The following is a 15,369-nucleotide window of genomic DNA, read 5'->3' on the forward strand; positions in this document are numbered from 1 at the left end:
GCGAGCAATGGGCGGGAGTGGGGGAAATCTCAGTGGCCGGTTTTAGGGGCAGGGATTTGGCGGGAGGCCTCCCCATTCCATTCTGCTTGATTCTCAGCCCCTGTACTTCCTCTTTTGGGACGATAATTCAAATTAATATTTGGCCAATATTTATCCCTCAACCGCCACCATCAAAACAGATGATCCGGTCATTGTCACATTGCTGCCTGTGGGAGCTTGCTGTGCGCAAATTGTCTGCCGCATTTCCTACATTACAACAGCGACTACACTTCAAAAAGTACTTCATTGACTGTAAAGCGCTTTGGGACGTCCTGAGGTTGTGAAAGGCGCTTTAAAAAATGCAAGTCTTTCTTCAATCAGAAATGCTACCTCAAATGTTTAGGTGTACAGGAAACTTTGTGCTATCCGGCACCCACGGGTCCGAGCTGCTGCCGTTGCCTCAAAACTTCCAATGTTATCAGAAAGGAGCTTTTCATCTCCGTATCTGACAACAAACACTGTTGCTTAGCAACAGCTTGTCAACACTCGGCCCGGTAGCTTGGAAGCGTCTCTGAAGCTGTTGCTAAGCTACAAAGAGGCTTTCCAGAGCCTGCCTGTGAAAAGAATGCTAGGAGAAGAAAAAAAAACAAAACGGTTGCTGATTTCTGCCATTAGATCGAAGCTGCCGGACATTCAACCTCCGGATAGCACAAAGTTTCCTGTATTATGAATTTTCACACTGGGAGTTGTCCCTCTGACTCAAAGGTTAGAATTTGGCACAGGATGATTCTGTTTGAAATGTCATTCCAAATATCGCACGACAGGGTCGATTCTGAGATTAAAATTTACGGACGGAATATCACAGGTTGCGCTGCGCCAGCCCAGCTTCCCGCTGGGAGGGTCAGGTGACGGAACGCCCCACGGAACCGCCGGAGGAATGGTTAAGAGCAGAATAAAGATGGTACAAGTCATCATTTAGGACAATAAAAAAGGGCCAGGGACGGTTTAAAAAATATTGGCAAAATCTACTTGTGATTGGTAGGTTAATTTGAAGATTGTTTGCTTGGCTGTGGTCTCCTTGTGCCTGGACGCTCACCGAGTGTGACAGGAGCTGGGTGTGTTGGTAATTAATGACTCTGCAATGCTGCAAGGTACCTCGTGAAGCAGGTCAGCGCAATGTTAGTGCCGTGGACTTCAGAATACAAACAAATTGAACATAAGGACCGATTTTATGAACGTGTTCAAACGTGTGTTGGTAGAATCGGCCGGATAACGTTTAACCCTCCCCACTGTCCACGCTGAGATCGATGGTGAATACTCGTGGGTTTTCCCTGCAGTGCAGTTTCTTGTATAACTTCAGGAAACTCCAAAGAGGAAGAGTTCCACAGATATGGCTGATTGAAGCCAACCCTCGCCTTAGTTCAGGTCCAATCACAGCACATGACTTACATAGCATCAATACTTGTTCCACAGGCACTACCAGCTCCACACGGTTCCTGACTGTGCCGCCGGAGCTGATCCTAGCTCAGTCTCGGTGACGGCGACGACTGTTAATTGACAGATTGCTTTTGGAGCCAGCACCATTCTTCATGCCCTCATCTTCATCATCGCTTCCATCACACTCCTCCTGATCACTCCGATCGTCTCCGTCCAGCTGAAATACAAACAATGGACCAATTGCAATATAATAAAATCTAATCATCTTGGATCCTGAAACTCCGCAAGGTCATAATGATAAACCTCACCAGAAGACCTGTGAACTTGGTTAAATGAGATGGTTGAGATTCAACTCCTGTGTTACTGAATCAGTTCAAAGCCTGCTGTGATCTACATTATTTACACACAGCAAGTTGTAATTTGCAGCAATATACCCTCCACAGACAGCCTCAATAAAATGGATCTGGTCTGGATCCTAATTCTGGATCCTAATTGAGTTCAAATAAAGGTGCTACCTCAAGGTCCTAGGTTGGACTCCAGCCCAGATTCAGGGGATGAAAGTCGGCTGTCTGTGGTAGCTTTAATGAGCCTAGTTCATTTCTAATTCAGCGTCTCATGGGTTAAGTTACATTATTCAGCAGCAGCAACCATCACCAGCATCCAAACTGGGAGTGTTTGAAGGTGACAGCAGACACATTCCTTGGTCCACTGGTCCCTCACCAGTGTGGCTGTTTTCTGTGGTAATGCCACTGAGAAAACTACGCCAGACCACTTGGTCGTGTCCTGTGGGCCAACATTGGGTTTCCAACCCACCAGGATTGCCCTGGAGTCTCCAGGAATTGAAGATTAATCTCCAGGACACTGCCACGGGCAACCCGGGAGAGAAACCATTGGCACATTATGAACACTTTCACTTTTTAGTTACAAAATTATTCGGAGAAGAAAAGCTGTTTGACTGAGTCAAGAATCACCCAATTGGGTAATGAAGGGTCTGATCATTGCCCAATTGGTGCACCGCGAGGATTGGTGTGTTGGTCAACCAATGGCGGGTGCTTTGTGGGGCGGGATGGTTGGAGGCAGGAGGTCATATGATGAAACCTCCAGGAATACGTCAAACCAGAGTTGGCAACCCCGACAGGCTGCGGGAGCGCCCTGTCACTCACAGATCCAGCATCTCCTGCACCTCTCCAGCTCAGTGTTCACTCATACTGTGCGACACAGGGCATGCACATTGGCACATGGGATTTGAAGTGCCCAGTACCAGATGAGCCATTACTCCCTCCAGTTAAACATTGCGAAGACCGAAGCCATTGCCTTCATCCCCCGCACAAACTCCGAGCCCTCGCCACCGATTCTATATCTTTCCTCAGCCACTGTGTAAGGTTGAACCAGACTGTTAGCAACCTCGGTGTCCTATTTGACCCCAAACTGAGCTTCTGACCCTGCACTGCCTGGGCCCCAAGCTCTGGAATTCCCTCCTTAAACCTCTCCGCCTCTCTCTTTTCCTTTAAGACCCTCCTTAATACCTGTCTCTTTGACCAAACATTTGGTCTCTCCTCCTACTATCTCCTTCGGTGGCTCGGTGTCAAATATTATTTGGTTTCCCTCCTGTGAAGCGCCTTGGGATGTTAAAGGTGCTATATAAATACAAGTTGTTGTCTTGCTGTTTACCTCTCGCAGAAACTTGTGAGTGAATATGTTAGAACTTGCTGGCTTGCTGTGTCTGTGTGGGCGGGGCGGGTGGGGTTTGTGTGTGGGAGGTGCGGAGGGGCCCCAAATGCCCAGAGCCACAAGAATTCTTCATCCAGCTCTGTCTGTACCAGACCTCATTTGTTTAGCCAGGCCTGTGATACGCCCCTTCCCACATGGGGAAACGCTGCCCTCTCCCCACTGCAGTCTCCCACATCCTAGCTCAGTGTCCTAATGCAACACATCGTACCCACCTTCACTAAAAGTCACATCTGACAAAACTAAAGAACCGTTTGGAAAGGTTTGTTCATGGTAGAGGTTCTTGTTCCTTTTGATTTTTGTGGCAGTAAAATTTCTATTTCGAGCAACTGATGTAACCTCCAACCCTTTGTTCTGTGACATGCTCCCACTCTCTGCCCCCATGAACGGTTCACCAAAGTATCTTCGTCTAATATCTCCTTATGTGGCTTCTTGTGAAGTGCCTTGCGATGTTTTTCTACATTAAAGGAGCTATATAAATGCAAGTTGTTGTTGTCTATTCTTCAAAAATGAGTTAAACAATGAGTCAGTTTGCTTCACAGATTATTACAGATTTTCTAATTGACATGAATCTTGTCATTCCTGTGGAAATGACTTATGAAGTAATACTGGGCGGCCTGCTGGTGGCGCTGTCCAGGGAGAGTATAAATACTTGGGCACGGGCCCAGCTTGCTCAGGACATTCTTTAACAGGAACTAGTGAAGGACACAACTCCATGTTGTAAAACAGTTGATTAAAGCCTTGTTTAATACTCAGAACAACTGCCTAGTAGTTTTCTTACGTCACTAATGAAACAAGGTTCAGATTTCAAATAATTTGTGATATTTTTTCAAAGTTATCTTTATACGTGACTCCATTTACACCCTTGACAAGCACATAGCAAGCTTGTGATCAATCAGCAGCTTGTGGAAGGTTTAGTGTTGAAAGCTCTATTTATTTTTACCATGCATTTTACTCATTCCAGCTTTACTATCTTTAGGCCTTCAACTCTACCTTCCTTGCTGGAAAATATAATTTGAAAGTGCCTTTATAGGCACTTCCTCCCTCACAGATTTCATGCTGGCCACATAGGCACATATATCGGCCGTTCCTTCGTCGTCACTGGGTCAAAATTCTGGAGCTCCCTCCCTGGGAGGACCTTCACCACACGGACTGCAGCGGTTCAAGAAGGCGGATCATCACCACCTTCTCAAGGGCAACTGGGGATGGGCAATAAATTCCGGCCTTGCCAGCGACACCCACATTCCAAGAATGAAAAACAAAATGGTAAATGTCCAAGCCCTGGAAGTGGTGAAGAGAAGGGCCACACGGCGATGCCCAGTGTCAGAGGGACTGGGTGAAATCTCCAGCTGCAGTGAGGGTGCAGAAGGGGCGGTAGCAGATCGTCCGCCTGTTATACAGCCCTCCTCCCCCGTCCCATTTATCACACCGTTGACTCAAAGCCCCCTCTGGGTTTGAAAGTTCCGCCCACTGAGTTATGAAGAAAGTTTTGAAAAATGTGGACCATCCTGCCTCGAAAAGAGGCAAATATAAGGGGACCTTAGAGAGGTGTATAAGATACCTCGGGTAATTCTCACCTTCAACACCCGGGTGGTAATCTGGCGGATTGCATCGCCACTTGTTGTAGAACCTGCCAGATTGTCATAAAATCCACTCTGCCTGAATACTGCCCTGGCAATGGAAGTGAATATTAGCCCCACTGAGTGGAATGGAAAAGTTTGATCCTGAGTAAGGGAATTGATGACTGGCATCAGGAAGCCCCTCACCACACAGAGAGGGATCGCTGCATGGCATGGATCCAGGGTTGGGGACTAGAGGCAGAAACGCTGGAGTCTTCAAGAGGCAGCTGGAGGCTGTGATGGGATTTTAGGCTTCTATGGAAGGACGAACCAAATGGCCGACCGTTCTTATCTTACCTGCACTTACCTTTCTGATGCCCAGTATTAATACTGCTCCAGGCTTATCTGCCTGCTGAACACTTCATTATTGAGCTTGGAAGGAAAGCCAGCAAGAACTTGGAGTTCAGAGAGAGCCTGGGATCCAGACAACAGCCTCGCCATTGTAACACGAGTCTGCTTAAGCAGGATGGGATTTCTTTCTTTTGACTTAACCTTTTATTGCTTTATATTTTTATAATAAAAGTGGATTAGAGCAAAACATTCCAAAAGGCAGGTTAGGAACTGATCAGATCAAAAGCGGCAATAAAGGACAGAAAGGTTCAAATTCCCACTGAATGGATTAAATTTTTATGAATGAAATTTCTTAATTAACTTAATCCCTCAATGCAGACCGCGCAAAATTACAATAAAGGAACGTCAGGGCTAACATCCCTGTATTAAGGGAAGTCAGATTGTCTGACCTAAGTCCGCTCGTTCCTCTATACTATAGCAGCAGAAATTCCTTCTTTGTTATTTGATCGGGAAAAACTGATCCCCACTCATTTTTATGGATGCACGAGTTCCTGGTGATGGGAATCAGCTGCTTTTGCTCGCCGTGTTTAAAGCACGGGTTTTTTACGCCAAGGTTTTGTACCGAGGTCGGTTTTCTGCTAATACCAATAAAGCCAATGTTAATCTGCACCGTTCCAGTTTAAGCCATTCGTTTTCAAAGGTCAGATTGTCTGTTCAAAAGACCCGCCGTTAACCCTTGCTGTGCTGGCAGGGCGTTTTCGGCTCATTGAGCTGCTCACATTCTAACCTTCTCGCTCAAGCACTGATTTCTCGAGCTTGTCCTTCTTTCAGCCAATAAGGGCTCAGGAATTGAAAGACGTCAAACATGACGGAATTAACATTTGTCATTGATTTCCTGAAGGAAGCTGGGAGTGTTACTGCTCAACAAATCATCTCTTCTTAGTAGCAGGAGATGGTAAGGTTTGATTCTGTAGTGCATTGTAAATAGTTTATTTTAACTTTAGTCTCAATCAATGGAAATTATTTCATGTGTACATGACATAGCTAATAATACAAAGAGCTGCCAAAGACAGAAGGAAGGAAAGAGAGAGAGATCAAACAAACATACATAATCTAGGCTGACGCTCCAGTACTGAGGGAGTGCTGCACTGTCAGAGGTGTCGTCTTTCGAATGAGACGTTAAACTGAGGCCCCTCTCAGGAGGACGTAAAAGATCCCATGGCACTATTCGAAGAGCAGGGGAGTTCTCCCCGGTGTCCTGGCCAATATTTATCCCTCAACCAACATCTAAAACAGATTACCTGGTCTTTTATTTAGTTGCAGAAGACTTTCAAGTCTTTCTTTATACTTGCATTTATATAGCGCCTTTCACGACCTCAGGACGTCCAAAAGCGGTTCACAGCCAATGAAGTACTTTTGAAGTGTAGTCACTGTTGTAATGTGGGAAACACGGCAGCCAATTGGCACAAAGCACAGCAAGCTCCCACAAACAGCAATGGGATAAATGATCAGTTAATCGGTTTTGTTGGCGATGTTGGTTGAGGGATAAATGTTGGCCGGGGCACCGAGAAAATTCGCTGTTCTTCTTCCAATAAGGACATTTTAATTCTTATCCGAAAGACGATAGCTCCGATAGTGCAGCACTCCCTCATACGGCACTGAACTGTCAGCTTCAACCATGTGCTCAAGTCCTCTTGTTTTGTTGTACCTGGTCGATCTCCTGCAATGTTGTACATGGGGAGTCAAGACCAATTCACTCAGGTCAAGCAGGTTAGGGGGCAGGCGGTAACTGGACCCAGATGGGCAACGGAGAAGAGGAGGGGGTGGAGGAAAGGAAGGGAGGAGGAGGGAGAGAATGGGGAAGGGGAGGGAGAGCAGCGGGGGAGAAAGAAGGGGTGAAAAAGAGATGAGGAGAAAAAGGAGAACATGGGAAGGGCGGTAGGGAGATCTAGGGCATGGGATTATGATTGAAGAGTTTCTATAATAAAACAGCAGTCCATTGAATAGTGTGACTGGTAAAATTACCATCCGAAGGATGTAAGTAAATGTCAATAAACCAAGATCACTGTGCACAGTCCGGCCTGGTTGGGTTTATGTTGTAACGTTTCAATAATGAATGTTTGGATCAAGCAGCAGTCTTGGAGCTCCACCTTGTGGTTAAATCCACCACCTGATCTGCTGTGTGTAGCAATACAGACCTGGAAGGCCCGGGTTCGACCCCCAGTCTGAGCTGATTTAACTGATCCCAGCTGACAACGGCAGTTAGAGCGCTACAGTCTGCCGCAATGCCTTTGGGAACAATCAGTCAAAAGATAAAATCCCCTCCTGTCGCGTGACCATAGCTGCCCACAGCTGGAAGGTATGTCAGTGTCGGCCGTGACCCAGTGGTAGCCCCTCTGCCTCTGACTCAGAATGGCCGAGAGTTCAAATCCCACCACAGAGACTTAAGCACGTAACAGGAGGTGGATACATCGGTGCAGTGCAGTACTGAGGGAATGTGACTCTGCTGAAAAATGAGCTGGTCATTGCTGTTTGTGGGATCTTGCTGTGCTCGAATTGGCTGCTGTGTTTCCTAAAGTACAACAGTGACAACACTTCAAAAAGTACTTCATGGGCTGTAAAGTGCTTTGGGACATCCTGAGGATGTGAAAGGTGCTATAGAAATGCAAGTTATTTCTTTCTTTCGTCTGTGAACAGTGGATGAGGTCAGGTTCAAACTCCCCTGGGAGGCCTTTTAAGGCCAGATGACCCTGTGACCCTCACATCCACTTGGCCCGAGGTGCTTGTGTCCCAGCGAGAAGTCAGGACCTTCAGGAGAAGAGTGGAGAAAAGAAACTGGGAAAACAAGAACAAAACCGCCTCGAACGAGTACTGCGGGCCTGTGCCAGAGGGGCTGCAGGCTTCAGTCGGACAGGAGAGCTGTATGTAGGTCACGGCCTCCAGCTTCTGGCAGAGACAGGCCAGCCAGTGGGATTAGGGCTCGTTTTATGAGTTTTATTTTGCTTCTGATGAAAACCAGTTGCAAGATTTAATAATCAACCCCTCCATCCCCGGCACAGAAGGAAGTGGAAGATTAAATTGTGAAAAAAAAACTTGGTGTCTAATTAGCATTTTAGAAATTTCCAGAAAGTCCCGTCAAAAACTGGACAGGTGGCAACAGCGAGGCGGGTTCCTCGGTGAACTGTGACCGAACCGTAAACTGATCTTCACACACCAGCCAGAAGAGCCCAAATAACGAGGAGCATCGATCCATTATTACACGAGAAGGAATGACTAAAGAAAGCCAGTCAGAGCGGTCAGCGATCATTCCCAAGAGTTTAATTACAAAGCACAGGTATACCACCTGGCCCAATACTTGTCCACTGCAAAGCCTGCCAAGCTGGTTCTATTTACTCCCTCTCTCTCTCGTTCCCTCTCTTGCTCATCCTCACGGTCTCTGTCTCTCTCCCCCATTCTCTCTCCCTCTCACTCTCTTACTCTCCCTCCATCTCTCTCTTTCAGATGTTTTTTTTCCTTCCTCTTTCATTTTCAGTGTGTACGTGTCCTCCAGCTCCCAGCCTTGTATCAGCTCACCAGCGCACGGACATGAGCTCTGTTCTGCCGCTGTGGCTGCACAGCCGCTGCTTATTGCAGAATATTCTGTGCTCTTTATCATTTAAACTGGCTGCTTTAACCGCGTCAAAATGTAGAATCCCCACACGTCTCTGCAAGCTGAGTCTCGCATCGCAACTGGACGAGAGGTAAAGGGCCTGAGGAGAGGCTAGGCATAGTGTCGCCAACCCTTCAGCATTGCCCTCGAAGCTCCAGGAATCAAGGATTAATCTCCAGAACATTGCTGGGAGCAACCCGGGAGATAGATCATTGGGACATTTAACATTTTTTAGTGTTCATTTCAATTTCTTTGAAAAATGTTGTTTATCATTTATAAAAATATAGGAAAAAGCTTACTTGATCATCGAATCGGGTAATGAAGAGCCTGTTTGCTGTCCAATTGGCTGCGGTGTGTTGGTGTGTCACCAGGTTGGATGTGTTGGGTGACCAATGGCGGGAGTGTGGGGGCGGGGCGGTCGGAGGCAGGAGGTCATGTGATCAAACCTCCAGGGCTACGCCCAACCAGAGTTGGCAGCCGCAGTACGTGCTGACTTAAAAAAAATACCAAAATTTGAGCAACAGCATAAAAAATGCTGAGACCAAATGGGCCTGAACATTGACCAACAGGTTAAAACAGACCGTTACACTGAAGGCGCAGCGGGACAGGAGTTTGTAGCTTAAGCTACAGGTATACCCAACATCTCATCACTTCGGCTGCAGAATAAAACCCTAAAAAGATCCATTTACAACAGTGACAGAGTCAGACATTTCTGAAGGGGGCCGAACATGGACCTTTTCTAGAAAGGCATTGTGGAGTTGACTGTAATTCTGCTTTTCCAGCTAAATCTAACTTCTCCCATTAGGATCATGGGCTGACTAACTCTCCCTCCTCACCACCTGGCCTCCAATTCTGTCCCAACAACACGCCGGCCATGTGGTGTGTGCCACATGACAGCTGAGGCATACTGAGTGATGGGTGGTCCTGGGGAGCATGGGACATGTGACGGGGGCATTCACCGCCCTGAGGGCTTTTAAACTGCAAGCACTGACCAGAAGCAGGTTTCAGTTTAGCAGAGCCAAGATATCAAGACACAGGTGGGATATAAAGAGGACACGGGTCCAGAGAGATTAGTCCATTGGATGTGAATCACTTTAGGAATCCTGAGGATTTGATAAAATTCTTTTTTATTCTTTCTTTAGGGGTGTGAAGGGAACATTTCAACAGTTCACCAGGAATTTTCTACAATAGGGGATCATTTTAACCTCACCTGACTGGCGGGGAAGTGGCGGGATTGAATCAAAGGCCCAATTTTCCTTTCCCGTTTCTCACTCACATTTGGCCAAACGGGAGCGGTGCAGTTTGCGCCTGTAGTATTTGTCAGCTCCCCGGTACACTCAGGGGTATGTCAGTGGATATGTCACTGGACGAGGAATCCAGAGAATGTGTTTAAGTCCCACCATGGCAGTTTAAAAAATAAAAATCTGGAAATAAAATGCCTGGTATCAGTAAAAGTGACCATGAAGATAGTGAACTGTCGTAAAAACCCAATGTTCACTAATGTCCTTTAGGGAAAGGAACCTGCGGAACAGCCTATATGTGACTCCATTCCCACACCAACATCGACTCCTAATTACCCTCTGAAATGGCCGAGCAAGCCACTCAGTTGAAGAAGGCGCACCATCGCTTTCTCAGGGCCACTAGGAATGGGCAAAAATGCCAGCCTTGCTAGCCACGCCCACATCCCAAGAATGAAGAAAATAATAATAACTTTGCGCACTCGTTCTCTGTCCTTCCGGGCCTTCTCACACCCCATCAAGCCATTCCATCTCTCTCCTCTCATTTGTCTCCTTCCTCTGCAACTCGTCCTCACCAATCTACCTGTCGCAGATGCATCTGTCCATGATAGTATTGGCAGCAGTGACCACCGCACAGTCATTGTGGAGACGAAGTCCCGTCTTCACACTGCGGACACCTTCCATCGTGTTGTGTGGCACTACCACCGTGCTAAATGGGATAGATTCAGAACAGATCTAGCAGCTCAAAACTGGGCATCCATGAAGCACTGTGGGCCATCAGCAGCAGCAGAATTGTATTCCACCACAATCTGTAACCGCATGGCCCAGCCTATCCCTCACTCTACCATTACCATCAAGCCAGGGGACCAACCCTGGTTCAATAAGGAGTGTAGAAGAGCATGCCAGGAGCAGTACCGGGCGTACCTAAAAATGAGGTGCCAACCTGGGGAAGCTGCAACACAGGACTACATGCATGCTAAAAAGCAGAAGCAGCATGCTATAGACAGGGCTAAACGATCCCACAATCAATGGATCAGATCAAAGCTCTGCAGTCCTGCCACATCCAGTCGTGAATGGTGGTGGACCATTAAACAACTAACGGGAGGAGGAGGCTCCATGAACATCCCCATCCTCAATGATGGTGGAGCCCAGCACGCGAGTGCAAAAGACAAGGCTGAAGCTTCAGCCAGAAGTGCCGAGTGGATGATCCACATAGTCCTACCCCCGAGGTCACCACCATCACAGAAGCCAGTCTACAGCCAATTTGATTCACCCCACGTGATATCAAGAAATGGCTGAGCGCACTGGGTACGGCAAAGGCTGTGGGCCCCGACAACATCCCGGCTATTGTGCTGAAGACTTATGCTCCAGAACTAGCCGCGTCTCTAGCCAAGCTGTTCCAGTACAGCTACAACACTAGTATCTATCCAACAATGTGGAAAACTGCCCAGGTATGTCCTGCCCATAAAAAGCAGGACAAATTCAACCCAGCCAATTACCACCCCATCAGTCTACTCTCAATCATTAGCAAAGTGATGGAAGGTGTCATCGACAGTGCTATCAAGCAGCACTTACTCACCAGAAACCTGCGCACTGATGCCGAGTTTGGGTTCCGCCAAGACCACTCGGCCCCTGACCTCATTACAGCCTTGGTCCAAGCATGGACAAAGGAGCTGAATTCCAGAGGTGAGGTGAGAGTGATTGCCCTTGACATCAAGGCACCATTTGACTGAGTGTGGCATCAAGGAGTCCTAGTGAAACTGAAGTCAATGGGAATCGGGGGGGGGGGCAGTGTGGGGGGGAATACGCTCCACTGGCTGGAGTCATACCTAGCACAAAGGAAAATGGTTATGGTGGTTGGAGGTCAATCATCACAGCCTCAGAACATCGCTGCAGGAGTTCCTTAGGGCAGCATCCTAGGCCCAATCATCTTCAGCTGCTTCATCAATGGCCTTCACTCCAACATAAGGTCAGAAATGGGGATGTTCACTGATGACTGCAGTGTTCAGCGCCATTCACAACTCCTCAGATAATGAAGCAGTCCATGCCTGTGGTGTATGTGCCTTTAAGAGCCCCTGTGTACTGTAATACCGGTAGTGGCCACTCGGGCTATATAAGCCTGTATAGTGTCTTGTATCTTTTAGTTCACCTCCAGACTTTGTTCAGTAAACACCTGTTAAACCAACTCCTGCATTCCGTGTCTCCATTAACACATGGATACAACAGTGGCGACGAATTGGAAACGGACTTACCTGCAATTCGGCAACACCTCAAGGAGATCGATTCCTCAGACGAAAGTCGAAGAAAAAAAAAGGAAAAAACCGGGCTGGTGGCAGGTACTGCAATAATCCTTACTGGGCGGCGGGCTGGGGCTCGATCGGCTGGCTCTGCAGCGGGGCCGAGCAGCGAAGGTGGAGGCAAACAGAGACGGAGGGTGGAGCACTCGGGAGATGGCCAGCGCTGCAAAGCAGGTCGGCGTTCGGACCAAGCAGAGGGAGGGAAAAGTCCCAGAGAGTCCGACGGGAATGAGTCTCCAACTATTAAAAATATCTGTATAAATAAAAACCGCGGAGAACAGCGTTGTCGGCAGCGGCAGCGGCGGGAAAGCGCGGGAGGCGCCATTTTTTCTCGGCAGGGAAGAAAGGAAAGCGCGGGAGGCGCCATTTTTTTTTCAGGATGCCTAAGACTGGCAATATTACTGCTTTCGATAGTGATGTAGAGGATTGGACCACATATGTGGAAAGAGTGGAGGTATATTGCACAGCGAATGAAATAGAGGATGATAAAAAGGCATCGGTACTTCTAAATCTAATGGGCGCAAGGACATACGGGCTGTTACGAAACTTAATCACTCCAGCCAAACCGATGGACAAGAATTTTAAGGAGATTGTTGATACCCTACAGGAGCACTTAAACCCAACACCGCTGCTGATAGCGGAACGATTCAAATTCTTCAGGAGGAATCAGCACAAGAATGAAAGTAACGCTGATTACCTCACCGAATTAAGGAAGCTGTCAAAGCACTGCCAGTTCGGGGCAGGACTGGCAGATTCTCTTCGAGACAAATTCGTCTGCGGTCTCCTAAGTGAAGGAACACAGAAAAGGCTACTTTCTGAGAAAGATTTAACACTGGGCAAGGCTTTCAGTGTAGCTGTATCATACGGAGCAGCAGCAAGAGGAGCTGCAGAGATACAGCAAAAGCCACAGGACTTCGGCACCCATGAAATGACACAGGGTTTCGAGAGATGTTATCGCTGCGGCAGATCCACCCATGACCAGAGGGACTGCTGGTTCAAGAACAAAGCATGCAGGCAATGCGGAAAGATGGGACACATTGCACGTGTATGCCGATCTGGAAACAAAAAATCCACTGACAGAAAAAAATCAATAAGGAAAAATACAGAAAGGTACAAATGATGACGGACAGTAGCTCCGAAGACCAGAAGAGCGATAGCGACTCCGGAAACAAGAGAGTAAGCTGTCTCAAATTACATAATGTAATTGCCAAAGAAGATTACCAGACCATTTGGGTTACCCTCACGATAGCGGGGTCCCCAGTTAAAATGGAGCTAGATACAGGATCAGCTCTGACCGTCATAAGTCGACGGGATTACGAGCGGCTATTTCCGCATATACCTTTGAAAGACACATCCATTATCTTGAAAACATTATCGGGGCAGAAAGTATATCCCAGAGGGAAAATAAGGGTGCCTGTTGTATACAACGGCAAGGAAATACAGAAGTTGTATTTCTACGTTCTGCAAGATGGTGGTCCACCGCTGTTGGGACGTGAATGGATCAGGAAGATACGTTTAGACTGGCACTCCATTCAGGCACTGATGGTGACCAGTAAGAAAAAAAATGATGATGACGTCATACCTGAACGATTAAAAGACATCTTGGCCAACGCCAAAGAAGTGTTTCAACAGGAACTAGGAACCTTGAAAGGCGTCACCGCCTCAATAAAAGTGGAAGATGCGGCAATTCCCAAGTTTTTTAAGGCAAGGTCGGTGCCATACGCAATTCGTCCAGCAGTCGAGGCAGAGCTGGAGAATTTGGAAAAGGCAGGCGTGTTATCCAAGATAGATTGGAGCGAGTGGGCAACACCCATCGTCCCGGTCATGAAGAAAACGTTGAATAATGATAAATCTGAAGAACAGAGAAAAATTCGCATCTGTGGGGACTTCAAGGTGACTGTGAACCCGGTCCTTCACATGGTACAATATCCTCTTCCGAGGATAGAAGATATTTTCGCCTCACTATCCGGAGGGAAACGTTTCACCAAAATTGACTTGGCACAGGCATATCTACAGATGGAGGTTGAGGAGGCCTCTAAAAAGTATCTCACGATAAACACACACAAAGGCCTGTACCAGTACAATCGACTGGTTTTCGGAGTAGCATCAGCTCCAGCTATCTGGCAAAGAGCTATGGAGCAAGTCCTGCAAGGGATTCCGGGGACTCAATGCTACCTAGACGACATCCTTGTAACAGGAGAAAACGACAACGAGCACCTTGCCAATTTGGAGCAGGTGCTCACTAGGCTGAGAGAATGGGGCCTACGAGCAAATCGCCCCAAGTGCGAATTTTTCCAGAAACAAATATCATATTGTGGCCACATAATTAACGAAGAAGGGTTGCATAAGTCACCTGAAAAAATTGAAGCGGTCATAAAAGCCCCAGCACCTGAAAATGTCTCACAAATAAGGTCGTTCCTGGGATTGATAAATTACTATCATAAATTTTTACCGAACTTGTCAACTGTTCTGCACCCTCTTAACGAACTGCTACAAACGGGAGTAATTAGGAAATGGAGCGAAGACTGTAAACATGCCTTCCATAAATGCAAAGGCTTGATCACATCCAAGGAAGTTTTGGCTCATTACAACCCATCACTGCCAATCAGAATGGTGTGCGATGCATCCCCTTACGGCGTAGGAGTGGTATTATCGCATAGATTCCCTGATGGCTCGGAGCGGCCGATAGCTTTTGCGTCACGCTCATTGAACTCAGCTGAGCGTAACTATGCCCAGATCGACAGGGAAGCACTCAGCCTGATATGGGGAGTGAAGAAATTCAACCATTACCTACACGGACAAAAATTTACCTTGTTGACTGACCATCAACCCCTCGTCTCCATATTCAACCCTAAAAAGGGCGTTCCCATTATGACAGCGCAAAGGCTACAGAGGTGGTCCCTTTTCCTAGGGGCACACCAATATGACATAGAATACAAAGGATCAAAACAGCATGGAAATGCTGATGGTTTATCGCATCTACCGTTGCCAACGGTAGAAGAGGCACCTACAGTGGACCTAGTGGAGATGTTCCACTCAACCATAGTGGAATGTCTACCAGTAACAAATTCTACCATTGAAAAGGAAACGAGAAATGACCCGACTCTCTCACGAGTCTACGATTTAACGGT

The 15,369-nt window shown here is 47.3% G+C and overlaps 1 protein-coding gene across 1 annotated transcript in view; it reads right to left on the reverse strand.

Annotated features, from left to right (window-relative positions):
* Positions 1-1,189: 1,189 nt before the first annotated feature.
* cers3a (ceramide synthase 3a) overlaps positions 1,190-15,369 on the reverse strand; it is a 159,505-nt gene continuing 145,325 nt past the window's right edge. Inside the window, exon 10 of the mRNA XM_085968923.1 lies at positions 1,190-1,633. Within this exon, the coding sequence (XP_085825049.1) occupies positions 1,505-1,633 (129 nt within the window). The 3' untranslated portion in view covers positions 1,190-1,504. The remainder of the gene's footprint in view (positions 1,634-15,369) is intronic.

Source organism: Somniosus microcephalus, chromosome 27 (assembly GCF_052327205.1).
Source record: "Somniosus microcephalus isolate GS21.2 chromosome 27, FLI_Smic_1.0, whole genome shotgun sequence".
Lineage (NCBI taxonomy): Eukaryota > Metazoa > Chordata > Chondrichthyes > Squaliformes > Somniosidae > Somniosus > Somniosus microcephalus.